A 26,269-nucleotide genomic window follows, 5' to 3' on the forward strand; every position below is an offset into this window, starting at 1 on the left:
GGTCCTTCTCTGCAGAACTGCTGCCTAGCCATTCGGTCCCTAGTCTGTAGCGGTGCATTGGATTCTTCCGTCCTAAGTGCAGGACTCTGCACTTGTCCTTGTTGAACCTCATCAGATTTCTTTTGGCCCAATCCTCCAATTTGTCCAGGTCCCTCTGTATCCTATCCCTGCCCTCCAGCGTATCTACCACTCCTCCCAGTTTAGTGTCATCCACAAACTTGCTGAGGGTGCAATACACACCATCCTCCAGATCGTTAATGAAGATATTGAACAAAACTGGCCCCAGGACCGACCCTTGGGGCACTGCGCTAGATACCGGCTGCCAACTAGACACGGAGCCATTGATCACTACCTGTTGAGCCCGACAATCTAGCCAACTTTCTACCCACCTTGTAGAAAATCCATCCAGCCCATACTACTTTAACTTGCTGACAAGAATACTGTGGGAGACCGTGTCAAAAGCTTTGCTAAAGTCGAGGAATAACACGTCCACTGCTTTCCCTTCATCCACAGAACCAATTATCTCATCATAGAAGGCAATTAGATTAGTCAGGCATGACACTCCCTTGGTGAATCCATGCTGACTGTTCCTGATCACTTTCCTCTCGTCTAAGTGCTTCAGAATTGATTCCTTGAGGACAAGCTCAAACAGGTTCACCCTCAGATTCTGAAGTGAGTTACTAATTCAATAAAACGGAAGAACAAAATTATTTTTAAAAGTTAGTTTACAATATGATTAGGATTGTCAGACTCATCCAGTTAAAATATAAAACCAGCCCAAACTTCCACCCCATCTATCCCATACAAACCAAAACTGTTAGAAGTTCAGAGCAGGCTTATTTTTTTTAAACTGTTTTATCTCTCAGTTCTTCACTGCTTGGTTGGGTGTGGGACTGGAATTAGAAAAACTGAAAACCCCAGTGAAAGTTTCCCTGGATGACATTCCCATACAGTACCAGAAATCTCAGCATAGAGCTAGAGATTTAGAGCAGTCTCAGAGAGGGTTAAATTAGCCACCCAGTTTTAGATGTATTCCCCTCCCCCCATTATTATGTTGCTCTCTTCTACTACCCCAAAGTCCTGGTTCTTTCAGAGTTCACTGATTGGTCAATTTGATACAAAAAGAGACAAGAAATGTGACTTTTTCATTTGTGCCGTATGTACAGACCTAAGGAAAGGCACTGGTTGCCTAACATATATTAGTCACTTTGTTTATACTACATTAGGTCATTCAACCTAATGCAGGTAGAAATGTAGGGCTCTCACTTGGGTCTAAACTCATAAGGTGCTGTTATGCTTCCAGTATTTACTTGATTACATTCAGAGTTTGCAACAGTACTGTTCAAGTGGTCCTAGTTCTTTTTCTGCCTCCTCATTATTGTTAAAGGTAGTCTGAAAAAGAGAGAAAAAATTATTCTGCCATTCCCTCTCCTCCCCCTTCCCTCCTGCTCTTTGAGAGCTAAAGAAAGCCTGACAGAGTGTTTTTCATTAGCACTTTTTTATTATCTTACCAACATCAGGAATAGAAACACTGGTTTCACTGGAGAACTCCATGGAGGACTAGAAAGCTGGAGTGGGATCTCTCATCCCTCAGTTTAAGGGCATTTAAAGTTTTCCTCCAAAGTGTTTGTTGGGTTTTTTAGTGTTCATTTTTGGAATGAGAGGAAACTTCATCTTTGCAGTCACTGTACTTCTAGTGTTATTTGTCCTGTACCAAAGTGCCTAGGAACCTGAGGTGCCTAGAGCCTGGGACCAGCACTTCTATAAAATAGTTATAAATTGAAATAGTTCAGTCAATCGGGAAAGAAATAATCAGATTCCCTAGAACTCCAGATTCAAATGCCAGCAGGGTTGACTCAGCCTCTCATCTCAGTACCCTACTGTTTACTTTCTGGTCTTTTGGGTGGCACCTTAAAAAGTTAGGACCATTCTTTTCAAAATGTGGGTGCCTAAATCGAGGGCCAAAGTCCATATTCAGGCACCTAAACAGGAGTGACAAGTGAGTTTTTCAGAGATGGCGAGATACTACTCACATCGACTACCCTGGGAGCTGCAGTTGCTCAGGACCTCTGAAAATCAAGCCACACACTGAGGGATTTAAATAAAAAATTAGGTGCCTAACTTCAGACAATCACAGCTGAAAATTTTGCTTTAACATCCTTTCTTCTCTGCAAGAGCATTCAAGTTCCCATGGCTTTTCTAATAGAAGTAGGGGTTTGCCTTGATGTCCGTGGCCAAAGTATCCTCTCCTGTTACTAGAGAGCAGTGTGCCATGTGCCAGTTGTGGACCTAGCTGCCTTCGTCCTGCATTTCATTGGTGCTGTGTGAATTGATGGGGGATGAACATCACTGTAAAAATGCAAAATATTATTGGCTGTTCCCCTACCTTCCTGTTGCTCCTGCATCTCTTTTCTTTTCTTTTTTCCCCCCTGCCTGCTACTTCCTCACCACATCTTAGGAATCCCATAAAACTCTGTTCCAGGCAGAGGAAGAAAGTTAGTTGCACTGTGCATAAACATGACAGGGGTTAGATCCTGGCCATATGGAAGTCAAAACACCCATTGATGTCCATTCAGGCAAAATTTCATTCCAGGACTTTAAATACCTTATACTGTGAGATTCTCACTCTCTTGCATTTGTTTTTAAGTTTGCAGTTCCTAAATAAGCTGGGACTTTAAAATCAGCACCATATAAAAATAAACAAAGGCCTATCTTCTCATATAAATTCTCGTTATTTATAGGGCTGTCAAGTGATTTAAAAAATGAAGGGGCATACAAACGTTTAGCATATCTGGCACGTAAATACCTTGCAACTCCAGCTACAAAAATGCCATGCAAACACCTGTTCTCACTTTCAGGTGACATTGTAAATAAGAAGCAGGTAGCAATATCTCCCGTAAATGTAAACAAACTTGTTTATCTGAGGGATTGGATGAACAAGAAGTAAGACCAAGTGGACTTGTAGGCTCTAAAGTTTTATGTTTTTGTTTTTGAGTGCAGTTATGTAACAAAAAAAATCTACATTTGTAAATTGCACTTTCACAACAAAGAAATTGCACTACAGTACTTGTATGAGCTGAATTGCAAAATACTATTTCTTTTATCATTTTTACAATGCAAATATTTGTAATAAAAAATAATAATATAAAGTGAGCACTGTACACTTTCGTATTCTGTGTTGTAATAGAAATCAATATATTTGAAAATGTAGAAACACATCCAAAATATTTAGTAAATTTCAATTGGTATTCTATTGTTTAAGAGTGCGATTAATTGCAATTAATTTTTAATCATGATTTTTTTTAGTTAATTGTGTGAGTTAACTGCAATTAATCGACAGCCCTAGTTATTTATGCATGATTCTTACCACTAAGCAGTTTAACCTAGAAATGAAGAGCTTTACATGAGTATGTTGTAAGGATTCATTATTCCTTACATTTTGCCCATAGTATAAAGGTTTGCAGGCTATGGCTTCAAATTCAAATCTGCTTTCTGTGATTTTGAAGCCTCTAATTGAAAGAGAGAATAAATAAAGTGATTAGAATGTAATAAAGGTATTCCAGAATCCTACAAAAATGGTGGTAGTCTGCATTCACTGTATTTTAATTTAAAACAGTCAGGCAAAAGTAGTTTTCATCAACTATTGATTTATCAGTATCCTTAATTTCATGATCGCTGTGTTCTAATTAAATAACATTCAAGTGTCATAAATTTTATATCCCTCACTTAACATTGACTACAGGGGTTTTTAATGGCTCTCTCGCACCTTCAAATCTCTCACGGTACCAGTACAATCAATATGATTCTCCAGGTTCCCCTGGTTGATGTTGGATTATTGAAGTGCTTTCTGTCCTACTTTGATGTCATGCAGAAATGTAGCCACTTGAGATTTAACTCATAGAGAGCTGGCATTTTTCCAAGTAGCTAGCTACATCAATGCAGCAAGAGAATGTTTACTGGTACATACAATATTTTGGGGTTAATATAGAATGTGAAAGTGTTTAATGAAGAACTAACTTTTATTGGCATAAAGAAAATAATATTGGTTGGGAAAAAATTTATGCTCAATCTCTGTTAATATTCACGATTACAAAGGCTCGTCAGGAGGAAAAAAAAGTGCACAGAAACACAGTTTAAACACACAGAGTGCTATCTATTACTAGGCTGCTTATTCATTTTAAACAAGTAACTTTAAACAACCACTTTTAAAGCAGTCTTTCCTGGGAAGTCTCATTGGCCAGGAGGGTGCCCAGACAGCGTGGTTTACCAATTACCGAACTAAAGTGCCAACCTGAAGCATATTCTCACCAACAACTACACACCACACCATAGTAACTCTAACTCAGGAACCAATCCATGCAACAAACCTCGATGCCAACTCTGCCTACATAGCTACACCAGCGACACCATCACAGGACCTAACCAGATCAGCCACACCATCACCGGTTCATTCACCTGCACGTTCACCAATGTAATATACACCATCTTGTGCCAGCAATGCCCCTCTGCTATGTACATCGGCCAAACTGGACAGTCCCTACATAAAAGGATAAATGGACACAAATCAGATATTAGGAATGGCAATATACAAAAACCTGTAGGAGAACACCTCCCTGGACACACAATAGCAGATTAAAGGTAGCCATCCTGCAGCAAAAAAACTTCAGGACCAGACTTCAAAGAGAAACTGCTGAGCTTCAGTTCATTTGCAAATTTAACACCATCAGCTCAGGATTAAACAAAGACTGTGAATGGCTCGCCAACTACAAAAGCAGTTTCTCCTCCCTTGGTGTTCACACCTCAACTGCTAGAAGAGGGCCACATCCTCCCTGATTGAACTACGTTATCCCTAGCCTGATTCTTGCTTGCGTATTTATATCTGCCTCTGGAAATTTCCACTACATGCATCTGACAAAGTGGGTATTCACGCACGAAAGCTTATGCTCCAATATGTCTGTTAGTCTATAAGGTGCCACATGACTCTTTGCCGCTTTTACAGATCCAGACTAACATGGCTACCCTTCTGAATCTTAGTAGAGTGGATTTATATATGTTTGTATGCAGAATTTACAAACTTAGGCCCTGATTCTGCATTGGATTTGCTAGCACTGACTCCCAAGCCCACACAGAGTCCTGCTGGCTTCAGTAGGTTTCTGCACTGAAGAAGACGGGCATGTAAAGTACTCTGGTGTTGCTTTGGGGACACTGTCTATAGTTTCTCCAGGTGTGGAAGCAGACTGAAGATTTACGTTTTATGTTTTCCCTTTAAAGTGAATTGTCTCCTGATCCTATCAGGAACATCCTCTCAAGACAAATAGATGTATTGGTCTGTTTCACAGAAGAAACCCTGTTATAACAATTAAATTATTTGCCATTCTTATGTAACATGTTTAAATGATTCCTTAAATAGATTAGTTTGAAATGAGAATTTGACCGCTGTGTCCAAATGGTCCAATTTACAAGACTCTGGAGGTTTTATCATAGATTTTTTTTTTTTTAGTTCATCTTCTTAAAAATCACACTTCTGTCTGAAATCATATTGCCACAAGTAATGCCTATGATTGCTGTAACTGAACAAGATTAGGAGGAAAGTTCTCTGGGGGTGTATGCATGCACACATTTGACTGCACTTTATGCATAGTCAGTTTCACTGTATTCACTTGTATTATCAAGGACCCAATTCACTTCCCATTGAAGCTAGTGTAAAATGAAGTGTCATGCTTCCATTGCCTTCAGTGAAGTTGGACTGAGACTTTAGTTAGCCAGTTTTTCCCTGTTTGCGTGGGACTTTCATACGGCAACGAAGGGGAGGAAAACATGTAAAAATACAAGAAAAGGTCATTGTAAAACCACAACCATTGCCACGGAAACTCAGCAAATAGTGTAGTAACAAACTATTTTTATAGTTTAGTGAAACTCTTCGGAAAGACTGGATTTCAAGTTGTCAATGTCCCTGTAATCTAATGTGCCTGTTTTCCAAGTTAATGTGGACTATGTGACAAACACCAGCCAGTTACAGACACGAGTCATAATAATGGTTTTTGTTTCTCTTTATTTCAGTTGTTCGAGTTCATGAATTTCTTGGCTGAGAATGTCATCTTCTGTTACATGGGGCTTGCATTATTCACATTCCAAAATCATATATTTAATGCTCTCTTTATATTTGGGGCATTTGTATCCTTTGCTTTAAGTATCTTCAAAAATGACTGTTCGGGGTGAAAAAAATTAAAATCAAGTAAACAAAAGTCTTTTTAAAATGCTAAAAATAAATTCTTTGTAGGGTTCAAATTGAAAAGGAAGGCAGGCATTTGGCTTTGTTTTAATATGTACATTTCAGTAACTCACTTAACGGACCTAAAGAGATGATTTGTTGGCATGAACCGTAACATTTTGCAGACCTGTTGCAATGTGCAAAGCTTAAGGCAAATCTCTCATTTCTTACATTCTTTTTATATACATGGAACTCCCACTGATGTTGATGTCATATAGGCCGAGACATGGAGGTTTTGCCCTTAGTTCTTTCATGTTTCCTCAGTGCCACGTATCAGTCTGGAATGCCATACAATGACTCCTTCCCCCTGCCCTCCCCAAACAAAAGCCCTTTGCTTGTTACTTTTTGATGAATTGCAGTAGCTTCACAAACAGGGACTTTACTGCTTGCTTGCTTGCATTTACTTTTAGATGTAACTTCCAAATTGATATTAAAACCCAAATTATGGCTCCCCTAATACAGGTTATTTTAGAGGGCAGAAAGGACTCAAGGAGCCTGGTACCCCCATAACTACACAGAGGCAAATATAATATGACTGTCCCTAACCTAAGCAATGGAGGACTGCTAGAGCTGACAGCAGCAAAGGGACCATGACCCATGAACCAGCCAACAAGCTGGTTCAAGGCTATGCTAGACAGACATACAGGGGCTATGTGATCTACAAGTGTAGTAACTGCTGTGTGTGCTCTCCCAAACCCCTAACAGCACTGTGCCTGCTCCTGGACTCTGCAGGCATAATGCTTCCAGACACTCAGGTGCGTCACCTCCTCTTTCATCCACAGCATGTCTCAGGCTTACAGCCATAATTGAGCCCTAGGATTTACAAGGTGAGGGTAGGGAGGAACCTCCTTATGAGCAAGGTTTCCATATAGAATTAGTTGTGATTTTTTTTCTCCTGATTTTTCTAAAATATCTATTCAGGAAACTTTTTGTACTAGATACACAGAGGGATAATATAAAAATCCCTTTCTAAAGTCTACACAAGGAAAAAAAAAGGAAAGACATGAAGATAAAGATATGCCCCACACGAATTGTGAGGAAAGAAGACGGTAATCATGTCCAAAAATACATCTAGCCTTCCTAAATTGCCATTGAAGGGGAGAATGCCATTTCCATTGGAATAATTTATGGTGTGCATTTTACTGAAGGGTTGAAGATGTAGTCATATGTGATGAGTCAATGAACAGTGAGTGAAGTGATGTACAGGATAAGGAGCTCAAAACTAAGATGGTTGAAGAGAGCCAAACTCTGCCCCTAAATGGGTCTATAATGAAACTGGCAAGATTGTGGCTGGATAGCTAAAATCTGAAATTATGAATTATGCTCAACAATCATTTAATAGTGTGTTTATTCTATCTTCATGTTCAAGATATTCACCTGGAGAAAGTTTATTAGCTCAGTTTTCCTGTTTCCCCATGGCCATTTTCCTCAGCATCTCACATTTAACCTTATAGGTGGCAATTTTCATAGCAAGAGCATGCAACATATACCCACTTTCTTTCATTCTGAATTTGGGTCGAAAACAAAAGATTCCCAGGAACTTTCAACACATGATGATGTTTTCAGGTAAGTGCCACTATACTTTTGTATCTACGTTTTCTAACACCTGGCCTAGAATAAAGGCAGAGAAAGTTATTTTCTGGCAAGAAGACAAAAGGTCTAGATACGCACGTGCAGGCTGAGCCAAAGCCCATTGAAGTCAATGACAGACTTTGAATAGTTCCATGATCATTTAGGTGCTTGTGTGTAAATGTGTATTAATTATTTTAGTTACCTATGAAGCAAAATAATGTAGGAAACCCATTACTTAGGTTACCCATTTCAAAACTCATTGTCTATCTCCATCTCGCAACATCCTTTCCTATTTTGGGAATATTTTATTCCAGTTTTAGGCACCCAAACTACTCCTGGTAGTATGCTTATGTTACACGCAAGGAAATTAATTTCCTGTACTGTCTCTTTCTGAGAGAGGGTGGTATTCTTCATAGATACCCACTCACCAATCATGTGGTCTCCCACCACTCTCCCTAACTTAAAGATCATTTTTACTCTGAAAAGTGACTGTAAAAATAACAGCTTTTTAGTCAATAGGCCTGCTCCTTCTATGGATTCAGTCTAATAGCTGACTGCTTTACTTACTAACCTAAAGTTGTAGTGATTTTAACAGCTGTTAGTACTGCAGAACCAAAGCAGGTCTGGAGAGGGTGCTGAATTCTATTCTGATTTGTGCATCATCCACAGAATTATTAAATCCCAACTGCAATCTCTTTATTCCTAGACATACATGAGAAATATCTCAGCTTGACTCTCTGATTGCAGGGAAGGTTTGTAGGATTGGCTGGTAGAAAACCCCCCTCACCCCCCGCAAAAAAACACAACATTTTTCACTTGTTAAATGAGCTCATTTGACCTTTGAGAGAGATGAATATGGAACACACAGCGCCATTTTTGCAAAGTTGCTTTCCAGCGTGGAACTATACCCCAGGCAAGTTTCTGAAGCGTTCTTCCAAAGCTACAATGCATGCTTCCCCATACTTCTCCATCAATTGGTCTCATTTCTGACTTGAAAGAACCGTGCCTTTAGGGGAGAGATGTTAGTTCATTTCCACGCCCACTCATCCTCTTCACTAAAACTACCAATGATATTGCCAATTAATGCCAGGTGGATGCGGGGGAAGGGCCGATTGTGATGTAGACACTTATCCATTAGGAACTGGATTTCAGACCTCCTGTTCATTTCAAATAGACAGCTATGTGGCAATTATATGGTAACAGTTTCTGTTAGCTAGCATCCTGAGCTGGATTCATTTCAGCAATATAGAGATGAAAGTCTCCATATCTGGTTAATTACCAATCTCCTGACCCATGTATTCCCTTGGTTCTTGTAAATTTCTACTTCCGGCTTTTGGATCCCATTTTTCCCTTGATGTTTCTTTGAAAGCAGAGTATGGATTGAAGGATTTTAGAATAACTTTTTCTTCATCTTTCACTTTTCTTATTTTGTCCAATCTAATCTCACATTCCACAGAACCAGAAGTGGAAAGGTCATCTGCAGCCAACAACTGAGAGTGAGAACTCTCACTTGTGCATTCGGTTTCACTTTTCAACTAATATCTGTCAGAGAACTGAAAATGCCAATATTTAAAGCTCCCGATATATGTAGTACTTTATTTCAAAAACAATCAGAATGCAAATTCTTAAATGTCTTTATATTAAAATATTTTATTTCATTAAGATAAAAATGTTTTCATAAAAGCAAATGACATATTGCAAGTAGGGCAGTAACACTGATTAACTGCACTTCTCACATGCTTCTCACACTGCCTTAAGCTTCATGCATCACAACATTCTCAAGGCATGCGGGTTTCCAATATAATTGTACCCCGATGTGTGTTAACAACTATAGCCCACAGTCACCTAGTATCTTCACATACAGAATAAACAGTATATACTGAGTACAGCTATATACAGAGAAAATGATGATTTCAAGAAAGACAAGCACATTTCTAAGTCCACTAAACCAGGGTAGAGTTTGGCCTCAAAGGTACAGATACATTTTCTAGCTAAAAGGTCTTCAGACCTCCTCCAGTGATTGCAATTGACGGTATATAGAACTAAACTTAATTTTTGGCTCTTCTCAATTAAAATCAAGGAGCTCATGAGAGGAACTTTAATGAATTCTGCAAAGCCTGATAAACCAAAGGATGGATAGATACTGGAGACCTTTTTGATGAGTGGTTTTTTTTTGGTAAACACACACTTACCACGAAATTCATCCAGAGTTTATCATGGCCTACGATGGAGTATACAAACCCCACACTGGGCTGGAAGAAGTTAAACAACAGTACTGGGGCCAGCTAGCCCCTTCCTCCAGTCCTGCAGAGCATGTTCCAACTGGGCAGGGTTGAAAAGGGAGCAACCCAGCTCAGAAGGGAGAGGCTGAGGAGGACAGACCTACCCTGAAGGCTCCTGGCAGATGGGTTGAAGAAGCCTCTCTGAGGGAATAGGACTATATGCTGAGCCTGGTTGGGGTTGACAGTTTGGTTTATTTTTCTTTTACCTTGTCTGGGGCCAGAAACTGAGTGAGGAAAACAGTGATAGGAAGTGACCCATGGAGGGTAACTCAGAGGGCCACTTGGAGGTCAAATGCTGCTGATCCTCCTAGGACCCTGGGTTGGAGCCTGGTGGAGAAGGTGGGCCTGGACTTCCCTACCACCACCCCCACTACTGGGTGGGCGCTAACCACTACTACATCCAGCCCACCAAATACCCTATTACATGGCCCTTTAGGGGCTTAGAGCACCAGGACTTGCAAACTTTACATCAAATCATAAGTCTTGATCTGCCATCCTTACTCACATTGCAGAGTGAGGTATTCCTGAAGTATTCCCATTGATTTCCCCTTAATTCCAGTAGGACTATCCTATTCTATTTAGGTTTCTAAACCCTGCTCATCACCATAATATCTGAGCACCTTCTGGTAGTGTATGAAGCCATGTGATTGCACATCTGTCTCATAGTGTTTGTTTTCTAACCTGCTCCCCAGAGGTGTGTCTTGTTTTGCTAGGGTGTATCTTTTACTTATTTACACACACCCATGCAGACCCCTATTGCTATGTGTTTACATTAGAGAAGGCAAAGTCCAAGAAATTTTGTTCAATATCTTCATAGATGATCTGGAGGATGGTGTGGATTGCACTCTCAGCAAATTTGCGGATGATACTAAACTGGGAGGAGTGGTAGATACGCTGGAGGGCAGGGATAGGATACAGAGGGACCTAGACAAATTGGAGGATTGGGCCAAAAGAAATCTGATGAGGTTCAATAAGGATAAGTGCAGGGTCCTGCACTTAGGACGGAAGAACCCAATGCACAGCTACAGACTAGGGACCGAATGGCTAGGCAGCAGTTCTGCGGAAAAGGACCTAGGGGTGACAGTGGACGAGAAGCTGGATATGAGTCAACAGTGTGCCCTTGTTGCCAAGAAGGCCAATGGCATTTTGGGGTGTATAAGTAGGGGCATAGCGAGCAGATCGAGGGACGTGATCGTTCCCCTCTATTCGACATTGGTGAGGCCTCTTCTGGAGTACTGTGTCCAGTTTTGGGCCCCACACTACAAGAAGGATGTGGATAAATTGGAGAGAGTCCGGCGAAGGGCAACAAAAATGATTAGGGGTCTGGAACACATGACTTATGAGGAAAGGCTGAGGGAATTGGGATTGTTTAGTCTGCAGAAGAGAAGAATGAGGGGGGATTTGATAGCTGCTTTCAACTACCTGAGAGGTGGTTCCAGAGAGGATGGTTCTAGACTATTCTCAGTGGTAGAAGAGGACAGGACAAGGAGTAATGGTCTCAAGTTGCAGTGGGGAAGGTTTAGGTTGGATATTAGGAAAAACTTTTTCACTAGGAGGGTGGTGAAACACTGGAATGGGTTACCTAGGGAGGTGGTGGAATCTCCTTCCTTAGAAGTTTTTAAGGTCAGGCTTGACAAAGCCCTGGCTGGGATGATTTAATTGGGGATTGGTCTTGCTTTGAGCAGGGGGTTGGATAGATGACCTCCTGAGGTCCCTTCCAACCCTGATATTCTATGATTCTATGAAATGTGCCTTGCACTTGAAGTGCAAAGTTGTGAGGTTTACGATAGTCCTTAGTTCCTGTAGGAGTTCATTCCACAACCTTGGACTGTTCCCCAAAAAGTTCTGTCCCTTGTACAGACTAGCCTTATTCTTGTTGTCGAGGGTTTCATTGTGCCAGAGGAGTGTAGTTGTCATCCCAGTCTTTGTCCAGGAGCTTTAGATGGTCTTTTAGATATCCTGGGCCTGGGCCATGGAGCGCTGTGAAGGTAAGGACTAAGACCTTGAACTGGATTCAGTATTCATGGGAAGCCAGTATAGAGAGTGGAGGTCAGGTCTGATGTGTTCCTGATGTCCATTTCTGATGCCTTCAACCCAGTGCTCTGAGGGTGGCATTGGCATTGGAATCATCCAGGGGTGATGCTTTCCAGGAGTATCCAGGATTGTGAGGCACCTTGCTACCACATGCCCTTAGCATGAGGAAGCCTTATCCATGCCTACTGGGGGTCAACTCCCCAACTCCACTGGCCACGGACAACACAAACACTTCCCTCTAGGCCTTGCTGGTTTTTGTTTGTTTTTAAACAGTTTAGCAATTGTCACACTCCAACCCTTGATCCTGCCAAGCATCTCCCTGCAGTGTCCAGCCCCTAGTCCACTGGACACTCTCAGTATTCACAGATTTGCTGCTTCCAGAGAAACAGGACATGCCACCTAACCAATTCCACCACACATCACCACTCTGCTTAACGCCCAGCACTTAGATATATTTATAGTGAAAACAAATATGTTTAACAAAGCATAGTTTCAATAGCAAGTAGAAGTGTTGGAAACAAATGGTTACATATGAAATAGAATCATAACATGCATTCTAGAGCCTAGACTTTAATATCTAGATACTCTCATGCCTCATAGAGTAATAGTCACCCAAAATCCTGGCAGTGCTGTGGCCAGGTTTGGCTGTGGCCTCCTTTCGTGAGATAGACATGCTGTCAGCTTGCCTCTTGCGTGAAAGATCCTGTGTGTTTCTTTGCCTCCCTAGATTTACCAGTCCCGTCCTTTGTCTTTATTCCTAAACAGAACACCCCATGCTGTTTGCTTAATCCTGTCAATCTCTACTTTTTTTTGTGGCTCAGTCTATGAATAGGCGTACAGTACACAAATGACCAGACAAGGAGGTAGGTGTCTGTTATCTTGGAAGAATCTCTTTCAGGTGATAACCTGTCTTAATTCCAAGACCTTAAGAACATAATTTTAGCATAGATATCTAACTCCTTAAATATTATCTGTACATACATTTTGCAATGATTACAATGACAAGCGGGCTACTCGCTCTGGGTAGAGACCTTGCATGCTATCCTTTGGTGAACTGCTATGCAGATATGACCCAGTTCCCTGTAAAACCCTATACACATTCTGTGTCTTCTGCAAGTTGTCACCAAAAGGTCCCTGGGTCACACAGGCACTACTTGAGTTTTAAACAAAACATGTGCCCAGTTAGTATGTGACTGAGTTGTAGCTGCCTGTCTTTTTCCAATATCTCTATTGGTCTTCAGCTGTGCTTTTCTGTTTTGCCCTGTCCTGTTTACCAGTGGGAGGCTTGTAGGACATCTGCTGCAAAGCCAGGGCAGCCCAGCTACTGCACTAATGATGTAATTGGCAGAGGGCAGGAAGTATCAGTAGGGCTGAGCGTGAAAGACAACACACAGAAGAAAAAGAAAAAAGTGTACACAAGTTGGCATATATACACATATGCACCCAGTATTAAAGTGAACTTCTGTAGACACTAGTGGGAGGGAAGTGTTCCCCCAGATTTCTAAAGAAGTGGTCGATAGGTGGGAGAAAATTGGGCAATGAGTGAAAAAACTAACAGTGGGTGAGATTGAGACCCCCAGAAGTACATACAGAATGTCTTCTTGTCAGGTGAATTCCGCTCATTCCATACATGAGAGAGCTAGGCAGCCCCGCAGCCTGTTCCTCTGGGCCCCACACAGGGCTCTCTGTGGGTGTGAAGGTCATATGAGGTGTGCAGGGACTGGGTGGAGTGGGGCAAGTTGGACACATGTCATCCTTCAGCCCCATGGAGCTTACGTAGAAAAGCTATTACAGGTTTTCCTTGGAGCCCCTCCCCTGCTGTAGGATCCCTTTTTAAACAAAGTCTCCAGCTATACAGACCCACCCAAGTAGTGGTAGCTGTGTTGCAGCGGAGTCCTGCTGCCAGAGGGGACAGCAGGGGTGCCAGGAAACAACAGAAATGTGGAGCAGTTGTCAATATGGTGTATCCCAAATCCCTAAGTGTTGATGAGGGGGAATCGCTCAGCAAAGGGTTCCTTTGAGAGTTCCTTCCACTGAGCTTTATCACAGGGAGGGGGTGATACAGCCCATTGAATGTTTGAGTTGTGAGAAGTAAAACCATCTAGAAGGGAGCTGAGAGAGATCCTTCTTTCAATAAACTTCGTGTGTGTGTCTTAAATGATTTAATTCTGACTGTTAAGTATTAAGTTTCTTCGTACAAAAAGAAAAAGGTGTCTTGCAAAAGTTTTTCCAACATACGTGCTAGCGTAGACATGGCCTAAATCATTTGAATTGCTGGAGTGTTTTCTAAATGGAAGTTGCTTGAAAAGAAGATTTGTTTCTAGAGTGCAGACAATACACACAGCTGTGAAAGCTTTCACCAAGTTACAGAACAAATAACTCAGTGCATCTCTGACTGGCTCTTAACTGATAGACAAAGAAGCTTTCATTCCTCAGACCTGGTCTACACTGAGGGGGAGTAGGGAAAAATTGACCTAAGATACGCAACTTCAGCTACGAGAATAGCATAGCTGAAGTCCATGTATCTTAGATCGACTTAGAATCACTTACTTTGCGTCCTCGCGGCGTGGGATCGACGGCTGCCGCTCCCCCAGCGACGCCACTTCCGCCTCTCGCCCTGGTGGAGTTCCGGAGTTGACAGCAGAGTGATCGGAGATCAATCACTACCTGTGGCCCCAGGCAGAGCAGCCGTAAGTGCTAATTAGACTTCTGGAGAAGCAAACTGAAGTAGCTAAAATACTGGAATAACATTTAAAAAGCTGTTGTCCTTAACTAAACAATAGCTGTTCTTTTAGCTGAAGAATTGCAGCTATTATAGGAAATATGACTTTTAGTCCCATTACTGACTTCTCCCTAGGAGTTAGTACACAAGCTGTTTGTGGACAGAAACATGTTATGAGCAAGGTTCCACCAGAGTTTCTGAAGCAGTACTGAACACACTCTGCTCCTGCCTACTCAGGGAGTTAAACCATCATCTACATCCATTGCTGAGATAATCATTGTTATCCAAGGTTGACCCTGGGATTTTCAAAAGTGCTCAGTATTGGCCTAATTGCTCACTGATGTCAGTGAGGGATTTACCTTTGACTGCAATAGGAGCAAAGTGAGGTCCACCGAGAGGGCTTTCAAAAGTCTCACCCTAAATTTCCTCGGGAAGACAAAGTTCAGATTTTCTTCCTACTTCTCTGACCTCTCATTCCTTCTTCCATGACCACATAATCTAAGTTGCCTGACATGGCCAGGCGCCACATACTAATCAGTCATAATCATTATAGCTTGATTACAGACTTGATAAAATTTAACAGCAAAAAACATTGCAATATTTAAGGTTGCTATACTCACAGTTCATGAAATCTCTGAACTAAATGTATACAGGTCAGATATGCCACTGTATATAAACATCTTTAACTCTATTCCTATATCCCTATCTGGCCTCAAATCTCTCTTAAACCACTCCCCTAAGATTGTAACCAGTCTGGGCTACAAATTCCCACAAAGCAGCATGCATATGCTGCATACAGCTCATAGAACCAATCATAGACCATTCTCCTGCTCACCCACCCATTCATTATGCTAAGCATCTTAGCCTTCATATCCAGACCCGTGACTTGACCCTCCTTTGTCTCATCTATGCTCCTTGATCAGAGCACCTGTCACAAGGTTCTCTACTCACCGCTGGGGGCAGGCATTTCTTTGCGGCTCACTTGAGGATTAGCTCTCGACCAGGCTCCTCTTACTGTTGTTCACCCTTTGCGTGCTTCTCTCTCTGATTCTCTGGACTTGGTTGCTCCTTCTTCATGGGTTGGCCCTCCATCCAGGTCACTATAGTTTTCCCCTTTCTGGGGTATCAAAGTTTCTCCATACAAACTGTCTCAGGCAGTCTTCTAGTTCATTGCTAAGACTGTGCCACTTTCCCAGTGTCAGGAGGAACACAGGTCTGCCCACTACTCCAGATTCCAGTTCAGGGACTCTTGAATCCATGGCCAACTCTGCACTGTCCTAAGCCTTGCTGTTATTTCCCTGAGCTGTTTCCGACTCCACCATCTCTCTGGGTATGCCCATCCCTCAGGGGCAGGCTCACAGAGATCTACTTTCCCTCTGGGTTTTCTCTTTTTCCCTCTCTAAGCCCAGTGAGAAACTGCAGCCTCCTTCTGCCCTCGCTGCATGGCTTTATGTGAGCTAGACCTGCTTCTGCTCAGCTGGGCTCCATCCTTAATCAGGGATTGCTTTATCAAGCCTAATTCTCCTCTAGGTATGGTCTAACTGATCAATTAATCCCTTCTGAGCCGCATTGACCCTTTTGTGCTAGTGTGGGGTGAACACCCCATCACACAACCATAACATATCACATCTTGTTTTCCATACTCAGACCAGAAACAGCAACTTTCCCCTATCCATTGTTCCACTAGGAGGCAAAATGCCCTAGTCTAGCCCATTTCCCCATAGTATATGTACTGAAAATCCCACTGTACTGCACCTTCTTTGTTCACTTTTCTACTGTAAGTCAGAGACCCCACTTTCCAAATATAGACCATAGATTCACCTTTCTCGCACACTCTCTCTCTTACTCATGTGCACACATTTACGTGTGTGCACGTGCACACACACACACACACACCCTCTGTTCTGCAAAGCTTTGGAGCATCTTAGGTTTCCCATAGACTTCCTAACTTACTAATTGGGCCGACCAGGAGCGTGTGCAGAAATTTAACGTTGATCCCTTTTAGGGGGACATGTTCTGTGCCTCCCCACCCCAGGTCTGACAGGAGCTAGCTCTTCCCTTTTCCCACCCCCCACTCCAAAAGGAGCTCACTCTTCCCTCCCTTCCTCTATCCCCCTCCTAAACTAAGGGAACCAGATCTGCATATAATATTCCATGTGCTGTGGCACCAGGGCTGTGGAGAGCAGCACTATCAGCTCCCTAGTTTTACATGAGGTCTTTTGTGTTGGTGTTCAGTTGGTGACACTCTTCCCAGTGAGTCAATAATAAGCCAACACCCAAATATGGTGTATAGGGTAGATAAAAAGTAAGAACAAGCACTCCCAAGAGCCAGAGATGTTAAATCTGGTGTCACTGACAAATTTCAATTGAGATTATTCCGTTTTGCTTGTACATGTGATGCTTCTGCTTTTGATTGGATACAGAATCCTTCATTTGTTGTACAAAATGTTGCACACTGTTGCTTGTGCTGTTAAACGGCTGCCACGTTCTACTCCAAAGATAATTACATTTCTGCAGTGGGTGAAATGTTCCCCATATAATCCTTACCCACCTTGCGAGGGTGATTGATATGAGGCTTAATTTGTTAATATTTGCAAAATGCTTTGTGCCCTTCATAGGAATTGTTATATTCATTTAAATGTTCTCTTTGCATTGATTTTTATGTTTCTCTTGAAAAACTAATAAAGTTTTTTTTAAGATAAAAGGAAAGCATTAGGGAAGTTCAAAATATTTCTATTATGCCCCACAAATAGTGCTTTAGTTTTTGTTTTTTTGTCTTGTAATGTATCATACTATGAGGTCCTTTTTGTTTGCTTATTACAACCCTAGGGGGCTTTTTTTAAACTCAAAGTTAGCTGTTTCCCCCCATTTGTATCTTTTGCTATTGATTCAGTCTCTGTAGGTGGATACATTTTACATTTATTGTAACATTTCAAATGCCATGCTATATAATAGTTTTAAAACTGCATTTATTGTGCATCTTCTATAGCAGGCATTTAAACCTCTCTCTAAAAACTACTTATTAGTCTTTATTTCTTGTGCTTGTTCTTAGCACAAAAATGATTTTTTAAATGATTATATTTCACTTGGCCACAAACAAGGAATGTCCTAATGGACCACATTCTGATATCCTCATTCATGTTAACTACTACTTAATTCCATCAATGAGACTACCCAAAGGATTATGGTGCTACTTAACATGAATAAGGGTGTCAGAGTCTGGCTGTTGGAGATTATTCCTGACATAAAGAACTATATGGATATAAAACAAATGTCTGATTAGTCTGTAAATATCAGGATGGTTTCATTGTGAAATTCTGCAAACCTGATTGTGTGTGAGTTAAATACCGTCACATCAATTAAATGTGATTTAGTGTCAGTTACTGGAAGGCTCATAGTCTGACTATTTGTAGTGTGTGCGACTTTAATATATAAAATGTCTGCTTTTTTGTTTGAAATATGAGGCCATGGTCAAAAAATGTTTTTTATCACTTGAGAAATTTCAAATGGTGGGAGGGCTCCCCTTTTCTCCTTTTTTCCTTTTATTTTTTAATTTGAACAGAGATTTCCCAATATCTAATTTCTCAGTGAGGACTAGTTACTTTGACATGTTTGCAGAAATTTGCTTTACAAATAGTTGCATTATAGACATGAACACAGACTAAATTCTCCAGCCCAGGTAAGTTCAGCAGAGTCCAAGGAAGCCAGGGTGCTGAAACGAGGGGTACTGGGCGTGCAGCAGCACCCCTGGCTTGAAGTGGTTTCCATCAGATACAGGGTTGACAGTTTTGTTCAATGGCTTCCAGCACCCCCACCATTCAAATTATTCCAATGCCATTGCTGGAGGCAGCAACATTTCATTCCCTGTAGCAACATGAATCTTCAGGCCAGATGTCCTTATTTGGGCAGAAGACACTGGTATGGTGGAAGCTATTGTAGCAGCCATGGAGGAGATGAGCATTCTGTTTCTCCCCCATTGCTATTTAGGCCCATTTGTTTAGGTTTTTCACAAGGAATAGGACTGGGGCTGGAAAGAGTGAAATAGTTTTATGTCCAAGCATATTAAGTTGCCATGCATGTCTCTTTTCTCTCCCAGGTTTACGTGGTGCAATAGCGTTTGCACTGGCTATTCGGGACACAGAATCTCAACCCAAACAAATGATGTTTACTACAACATTGCTTATTGTGTTTTTCACAGTCTGGGTTTTTGGTGGGGGCACCACGGCGATGCTCACATGGCTTCAAATCAGGTTAGTGTTATCTGACAATTATTTAATACCGTAAAATAATAGAATGGGTCTGGCCAACCCCTGAACTTTTCAATACTCATTGTTCTCAGTAGAGATGGTTACAAGCCATAAAGCTTGGATCTGGCTCTGAAAGTCTCCAAACTTCAACAGGGTATGGATAAGTGTTCTCCTTCAGATCCATCTGATAGGGATAGGTCCAAGGCACAAGGGGCAAAATGCTTGGGGTGGGGGAGTTTGTCCAAATGTCTAATTCAAGCCCATCTCTGATTCTTAAAGGTGTGTTTCTCTACTGTTCTTTAAACTCACTATTATCATTAAATGCTGACAAAGTGTGCTTGGCACTATACAAGATTAAAAGATATAGATACAAAAACAGTTCCTGCCCTAATCAAAAACTTGTTCACAAAAATGCTACATGTAACTTCAATGCTTATCAAAACCCCTTCCTGGAAACTATTGCACAGCCATACTAGTGACACAGACAGGCAGATAGCAAAATGTATGCAAGAAATGCGCTCACCCAGGTTGTCAAGGGACAATGGCAGAATCTCTTGGAACTGTGCACACATATATACACACAAACTCTTATGTCAACATCAGGAAGAAGGAAATTATCATTTTATTTATTTAATTTTGTTTAATTTCTAATTGCAAAAGAAGTGATATTTAGTCAGAAATGTGATATGCGCTTTGATTGAATGCTAATGAGCATTTTGTATAATGGGTACATCATATTTGCTGTCAAGGTTCCCTCCCCACTCTGAACTCTAGAGTACAGATGTGGGGACCCGCATGAAAGACCCCCTATGCTTATTTCTACCAGCTTAGGTTAAAACTTCCCCAAGGCACAAATCCTTCCTTGTCCTTGGATGGGTACTGCTGCCACCATCAAGTGAGTTAGACAAAGATTCAGGAAAAGGACCACTTGGAGTTCCTGTTCCCTAAAATATCCCCCCCACCCCTTCACCCCCTTTCCTGGAGAGGCTTGAGAATAATATACCAACCAAATAGGTAAATCAGATTCTTAAAAAACAGAACTTTATAATAAAGAGAAAAAAGTAAAAGAAGCACCTCTGTAAAATCAGGACAGAAGGTAACTTTACAGGGTAATCAGATTCAAAACATAGAGGATTCCCCTCTCGGCAAAACTTTAAAGTTACAAAAAACAGGGATAAACCTCCCTGTAAGCATAGGGAAAATTCACAAGTAAAAATAAAAGATAAACTAACGTGCCTTGCCTTATTTACTTACTCTTTTTGCAATATTGAGAGTCATTTTAGGATGATTTTAGGAGAAGGCGTTTTCTGACCTGATGCTTCTCTGCTTCCCCAGAAAACTCACAACACAGAGCACAAACAAAGCCTCCCCCCACACACATTTGAAAGTGCCACATTTGGTCAGGTGCCAACTAGGTTATTTGAGCTTCTTAACCCCTTACAGGTAAGGAGGAATTCTAGGCTACCCTTAGCTGTATGTTTATGACATTTGATATTTCTGTTTAGAGCTCATTTCAAGAGATGGGATGTCTTAAGCGTCATGGATCAAATCCTCTCTTCAGTTTCATTCATGCAATCCTGGAGTACTAAGTGGGGTTGCACAGGTGTAGCTGAGGACAGCCTTTAGCCCAGTACATATTATGACATATCTCTAACTATTCCCTCTGGTCACCTTTGATTCCTTGACATCAAAATTGAGGGAGACTATATATGAGCTGATTGCTAAGCACAGTGCATTCCTTCTCAGAGGTTATGTTGCACTCCTCAAGGCTCTGACAGGGAAAAACAGAGAGACATCTGTGAGCTATGGGAGATGCAAGTACATTCTGCCATGAGGTAGAACAGGCAAAATTTTAAATTATTCTTAAGAAGAGTGATCAGTGGTGACCACCTCTGTGTAAGGAGGTTTAATATCCAAGGTCTTTCAATTCCTGTTGTCTCTTTTTTCTATAAAATGCCAGCAAACACTTCTGTGGTTAATTCTAAGGTGAGCTGGTGTAAGGGCAGGGAGGTCTCCCTGGCGAGTCCCCTGTCATCAAGCACCATGCTGTAGGTGAGCCCTTGCCTCAACTTCCCCTCACCCAGGGTATAACTAAGTCCAAGCAGGCCTTTCTATTATTTATTTAACAGAAAAGACCAACACAAAAAGCTTCAGCTAGCTACTGCACTGGAAACTCTCCACCCCTGGCTTAACCAGTCTTATGTCTCGTCCCTCCTGCCTGGAATTTGGGTCTGTGCTGGGCATTCTGCTGGATGCCAGTCTTCTCTGACCAGTGCTTCACTCTCTGCTGAGCTAGAGGTTACCCCTTAGTAGCTCCCAAGGCCCCTCACTCACTTTATTCTCTTGAGCTGCTCTGGTCCCTTGCCTGGGGGCACTTTCTCTTTAGGCCTGTTCCTGCTCTCCATGACCTCTGCTCTCCTGGGAGACACCACTGGGAGTAGCTTCCTACCCAGCCCCCCCCAACGGATCCTCTCTCCTCAGGTGGCTTCCTCTTCTCTGGGGCTTCCTGACTGAGCCCTCATCAGCCTGTATTAGGCCCAGATATTCCTTGCCTAATTAACTGTTAGCCAGCTACTTGAGCAATTAACTATCCACTGGTGGATCTGGGTTGTCTCATTTTCCTTAGTAGAGTGTAGCTGTGACAGGAAGGACTAGCCACTACAAGTACATGCCTAGCATCTTGGATGACTATGTATTCAAGGTACTAGCCCCGCCCGCTGCTCGCACTGCTGTGACTACAGTCTATTTTTAGCATACTAGCTTGATGAAAGCTAGCTTGAGTGTGTCATCTTGAGCTGGGAATCACAGCCCACCTTGAATTGTAGTCATGTCCTAAATGAGAAGGACTCCTGCCCTTGGAAGCAGATTTAAGAAGTTCAGGGATGGGTCCAGATTACTTCCAGCCTCCCTCTTAGAAAATAGTTTGGCAGCAGTAGCAGAACAAGAGGTGAGATATTATGGTCAACATTTTCAAAGGGGAGCCACTGATTCTGGGTGTCCCATTTCATAGGTAACCAAGCTTTAGCCACCTTAAGGCCTGCTGTGCCAACTGCTGTAATTCATGAGTAGAGGTTACCCTGTGAATTGCAAAAGTTACCAGAAATTCTTCATGCGTCTCCTCCACCTTCTTTATTTGTGCAGCATTCAGCCAATGATTTGTTACTTAATGAGTTTGCTCCTTTATTGTGAGAGTTTTTAAATGACATCATGTTGATGGATAGCTATGAGAGGGAGGGGTGGGTGGGTAGTGAGAGAAAAGAGGTGAAAAGGAAAGTGGGGAAAAGTATGTTTACATTTTTTGATACAATGTAATATCCATCATGTAGTGATATTTTTGATTTTTTGCAAAGCAACTTTTAATAGTGAGATCCTAATGCCATTTCTGAGTTCTGGTTATTTCATAATACATTCAGGACTCTCTGCCATAGCTTATAATGTCACCAGATAAAACCTTAGTGGCGTTATAGTCTTGTAATTCACAGTTGCTTAGCATTTATTCTATATATAGTGTATGCTTTGCTTGTTTACAGAGTAATGTCTGATTAACAAACCTTCATGTCAGACTGTTGCTGTAAAATACCAGCTGAAGATAACTAAATGGGAGCCTTAATAAAGAGGCATAGATAAAAAGCTTGCAGACAAAATCAGGACTAGCATACAAATATACTGTATAAACATAAAATCCTGGCATGCATATATAGTATGTGAGCTTTGTATTTCCTCAATACTTTGTTTTTTGTTTTTTTTTTTAATCTCTCATCTCCTACAATGTCAGCCAAGTTCATTGCAATTTAGATATACACCTCAGGTGTCTGGCATCCTTATCAGACTTGCTACGGTTTCATTTTTACTCAGCAAAACAGTTGTTACACAACCCTACCTCAAATTAAAGCAAGTGGCAGCCAAAACTGGGGCTGATCAGGAATATCCTGATTCAATCTTGTGAAGTGAAACATTGCTTAAGATCAGGAGAAAAAAATATATAATGGTTACACATCTATTTCCCAGGACAAGTTTAGAACCCTAGATATCTGCCCTCATCTAGTTTCTTGGAAATTCAAGCACAGCTTCTCATGTGCCCTTACCGATATAAGCAGCCTCATTAACTTCAATGGTTCTGATCCCATCAGTCAAGACCACCCATGAGAGTAAGGGTCTTCAGGATCCTAAGTTAGTGGCTGATAGTAGATTTTAAGTAAATGTAAGTATCTTCCTGCTCATCCCACCCTCATTAGCTCTTTCACCTACTGTCCTTTCCTTAATGAAACTTCAGAACCACTGAAGTTGGATAAAGAAAAGGAATACTTGTGGCACCTTAGAGACTAACAAATTTATTTGAGCATAAGCTTTCGTGAGCGACAGCTCACTTCATCGGATGCATGCAGTAGAAAATACAGTGGGGAGATTTATATACACAGAGAACATGAAACAATGGGTGTTACCATACACACTGTAACGAGAGTGATCAGGTAAGGTGAGCTATTACCAGCAGGAGGGGCTGGGGGGAAGGGGGATGGAGTGGAATAGTAACTGTCCAGAAAAGATAGCTTCTGCCCAGGACCCCTGATTTCAATGGGAATTAGGTACCTAAGTACTTTTGAGGATCTGAGTCTGTGTTTCTAAATTGATTGATTAATAAAATAATTTAGTCTAATAACTAAGGCTGGGATTTTCAGAGGAGCTTAAAGGAGTAGGTACACAATTCCCACTGAATGTCTTAACTTCATCAACGTCATAGCCCAAGAGAGAGAGTTCTGTAGGAATTTTGTATTTAAAGAAAAATGTGGTTTTGATGCGCCTGATTTCTCTGCCCGATGAATATTTTGAATCAATTTCACATTTATTGAACTTTAACTGGTTTATCTATACAATGATTAAATAGTTACCCCCCTGGGGAATTCAAGCTATGATCACTGAGGTTAGTTGGATGAATTAGATCTTATCCTTATCCATGTAAATATTCCTCTGTGCACATATAGCCAAGTGGGACAGGCTAGTAGCTTAGCAGCATTGCTCCAGTCAGTGGCTCAGGGGATTCAGCTCTTTCCTATCCCAGGCTGATTGAGTCTAGCCAGGTCACAGAGAGGTTGTGCTTGAGTTTAGACAGGTTGCATAGAAACTAATCTACGTGCAGGTAAACAATAATAATCAATAATCCTTTACCCGATGATATTAAAAATAAGCAAAAATATTTTGTTTCACATTTATCAAAAACAGTCTGTTTACTGTACAAATAACGTACTTCCAAAAGCTGTCCTCCCTTCCCATTGTATGCTCTGATCTCTTCCCTCCCTGGCACACCATGGTGTGTTGTAATTATTTATTGGGTTATTGGGTTCTTTATTGGATTATCTGTCTAATTTACATTGTAAAATTGTCAGGGCAACAACCGTGACTTCTTGTATATCTGACAGTGCCATGCAAACTAGTGGTGCTATATAAATAATAATCTCTGTGAAAGGCAATCTGTTTCAATGATATCTAGCAAGTCATCCATCTCTCCCTAGATAGGGAACTTTGATCATATTTGTTTTACTAGAGTTCAGTCTTCTGTAAATATAGCCTGTCACTCCCTTCTTTGGAGGAAAGAAGATGACGCACTTCCAAAGATGAGTCTTACAAAATAATGTTCTTCTTGTCTACAACTACATGTGCCTTCCCTGCCCTCCAATTTTTTCACCAAATTGCCAAAATATATAGTCTGATCTATGTCAAAACAACCTGTGTGTCACCGCTGTGGGCTCCCTCAAATGTTCCACTTCAGTCAGCAAAATGTCAGCCAGGTGATAAAAATTTCTGCAAAAGAATTCCATATACTTCCTTCGCCCCCAAAATGTGTCAGTTCCATATTCTCCTCACCACCCCATGTCTATCCCAAGAGCAACCAGTGCTATACGTTGTACCCCCTTAGGACTCACTGGCTGGTCTGACAGTCTGGTGGGAAGAAATTGTCCCTTGGCTAGTGTGGAGAGTTGGTTGGGAGCCTTGGATAGTAGCAAATGGTTGAGCAAAATGTGGATGTGGGAAGGGGTGAGGGAATACTCAGGTATCCACTAACCTTACCAGGACCAAAGGCCAACTCTGTTAACAAAAGGCTTGCGTGTGTCCCAGGAGCCCCCTCCATCGTTGTCAATGTCCAGAACTTTCAGTCAAATTCAACCCTTAAGTGAGCAAGCAACTACATTGAAAGACTTGTGCCTGCTTACATAAAGGCTGATTTTTGGTCTAACCAAGATGCTCAGTGCTTGGGAAATCACGTCTTTCAATCACAGAAACTGTTCTGATCATTTAAACATTTCCACGCCCTAAAATACAATGTTAAAAAGAGTCCACGCCAGTCAATGTAGTCATCATGGAGGCAATTGTACCTAATGGCACAGCTAAAAGAGTTTAGAAATGTAGTTCTTCCTTATGTTACACTGCATGGCAATATTCCATCTTATGAACATCAGTGTTCAGTTTATGGATAAAGTATTGTGATTACCTCATGTTTCACCAACACACACGGAGTGACTTACAAAAATGTGTGTTAAAGAGTTCTCGGGGAGAAAAAACAGGCTGAATTATTTTTAATCTTAGTTTTAAAAGAATGTGGTCTAATTTTTCAAAAGTTACCAGTTATTTTAGATTCCTGGGTGCCCAAAGTGAGTCATCTTAAGGTGGTCTTATTTTCAGAAAGAGATGAGCACCTTCTGAAAAGCGGGCCTTATTAAGGTTTTTCAAGTTGGGCACCCAAAATCTCTAGGCACTTTAGGCTTACATACTCAAATGTGTTATAATTTACTTAGTTACCAACTGGCTTTCTGAGAACAGAATTGGTTGCATCAGATACCTAAACATTACTTTGTCCTTTGTTTTATCTGCATGGTGTAACAAGAAAAAAATGGCCATTTCTTCCCATTGTGATAGGCTTGTAATGTGCTGGTCTTGGCTGATAATGGGTGAACCTGTATCCATGTGTGAGAAAGATACCACAGTATTTCAAAAGCAAAACAAAGAATATGGCCATTTAATGAGTTCACAGACCAATTGAAGCATTCAATAAATGTGTCTTCAGAGTTGTTGGGTATTAACTGCTAATGCTTTTAGATGTATGTTTTCCCCTCATTCTTCCTTACTCAAATTAAAACAGCAAACTACA

At 41.3% G+C, this 26,269-nt stretch overlaps 1 protein-coding gene across 1 annotated transcript in view; it reads left to right on the forward strand.

Annotated features, from left to right (window-relative positions):
* SLC9A9 (solute carrier family 9 member A9) overlaps nt 1-26,269 on the forward strand; it is a 320,114-nt gene that overhangs the window by 169,966 nt on the left and 123,879 nt on the right. Inside the window, exons 10-12 of the mRNA XM_077826749.1 lie at nt 6,061-6,174; nt 7,726-7,837; nt 18,978-19,131. Of these exons, the coding sequence (XP_077682875.1) occupies nt 6,061-6,174; nt 7,726-7,837; nt 18,978-19,131 (380 nt within the window). The remainder of the gene's footprint in view (nt 1-6,060; nt 6,175-7,725; nt 7,838-18,977; nt 19,132-26,269) is intronic.

Source organism: Eretmochelys imbricata, chromosome 9 (genome assembly GCF_965152235.1).
Source record: "Eretmochelys imbricata isolate rEreImb1 chromosome 9, rEreImb1.hap1, whole genome shotgun sequence".
NCBI classification, from domain to species: Eukaryota; Metazoa; Chordata; order Testudines; family Cheloniidae; genus Eretmochelys; species Eretmochelys imbricata.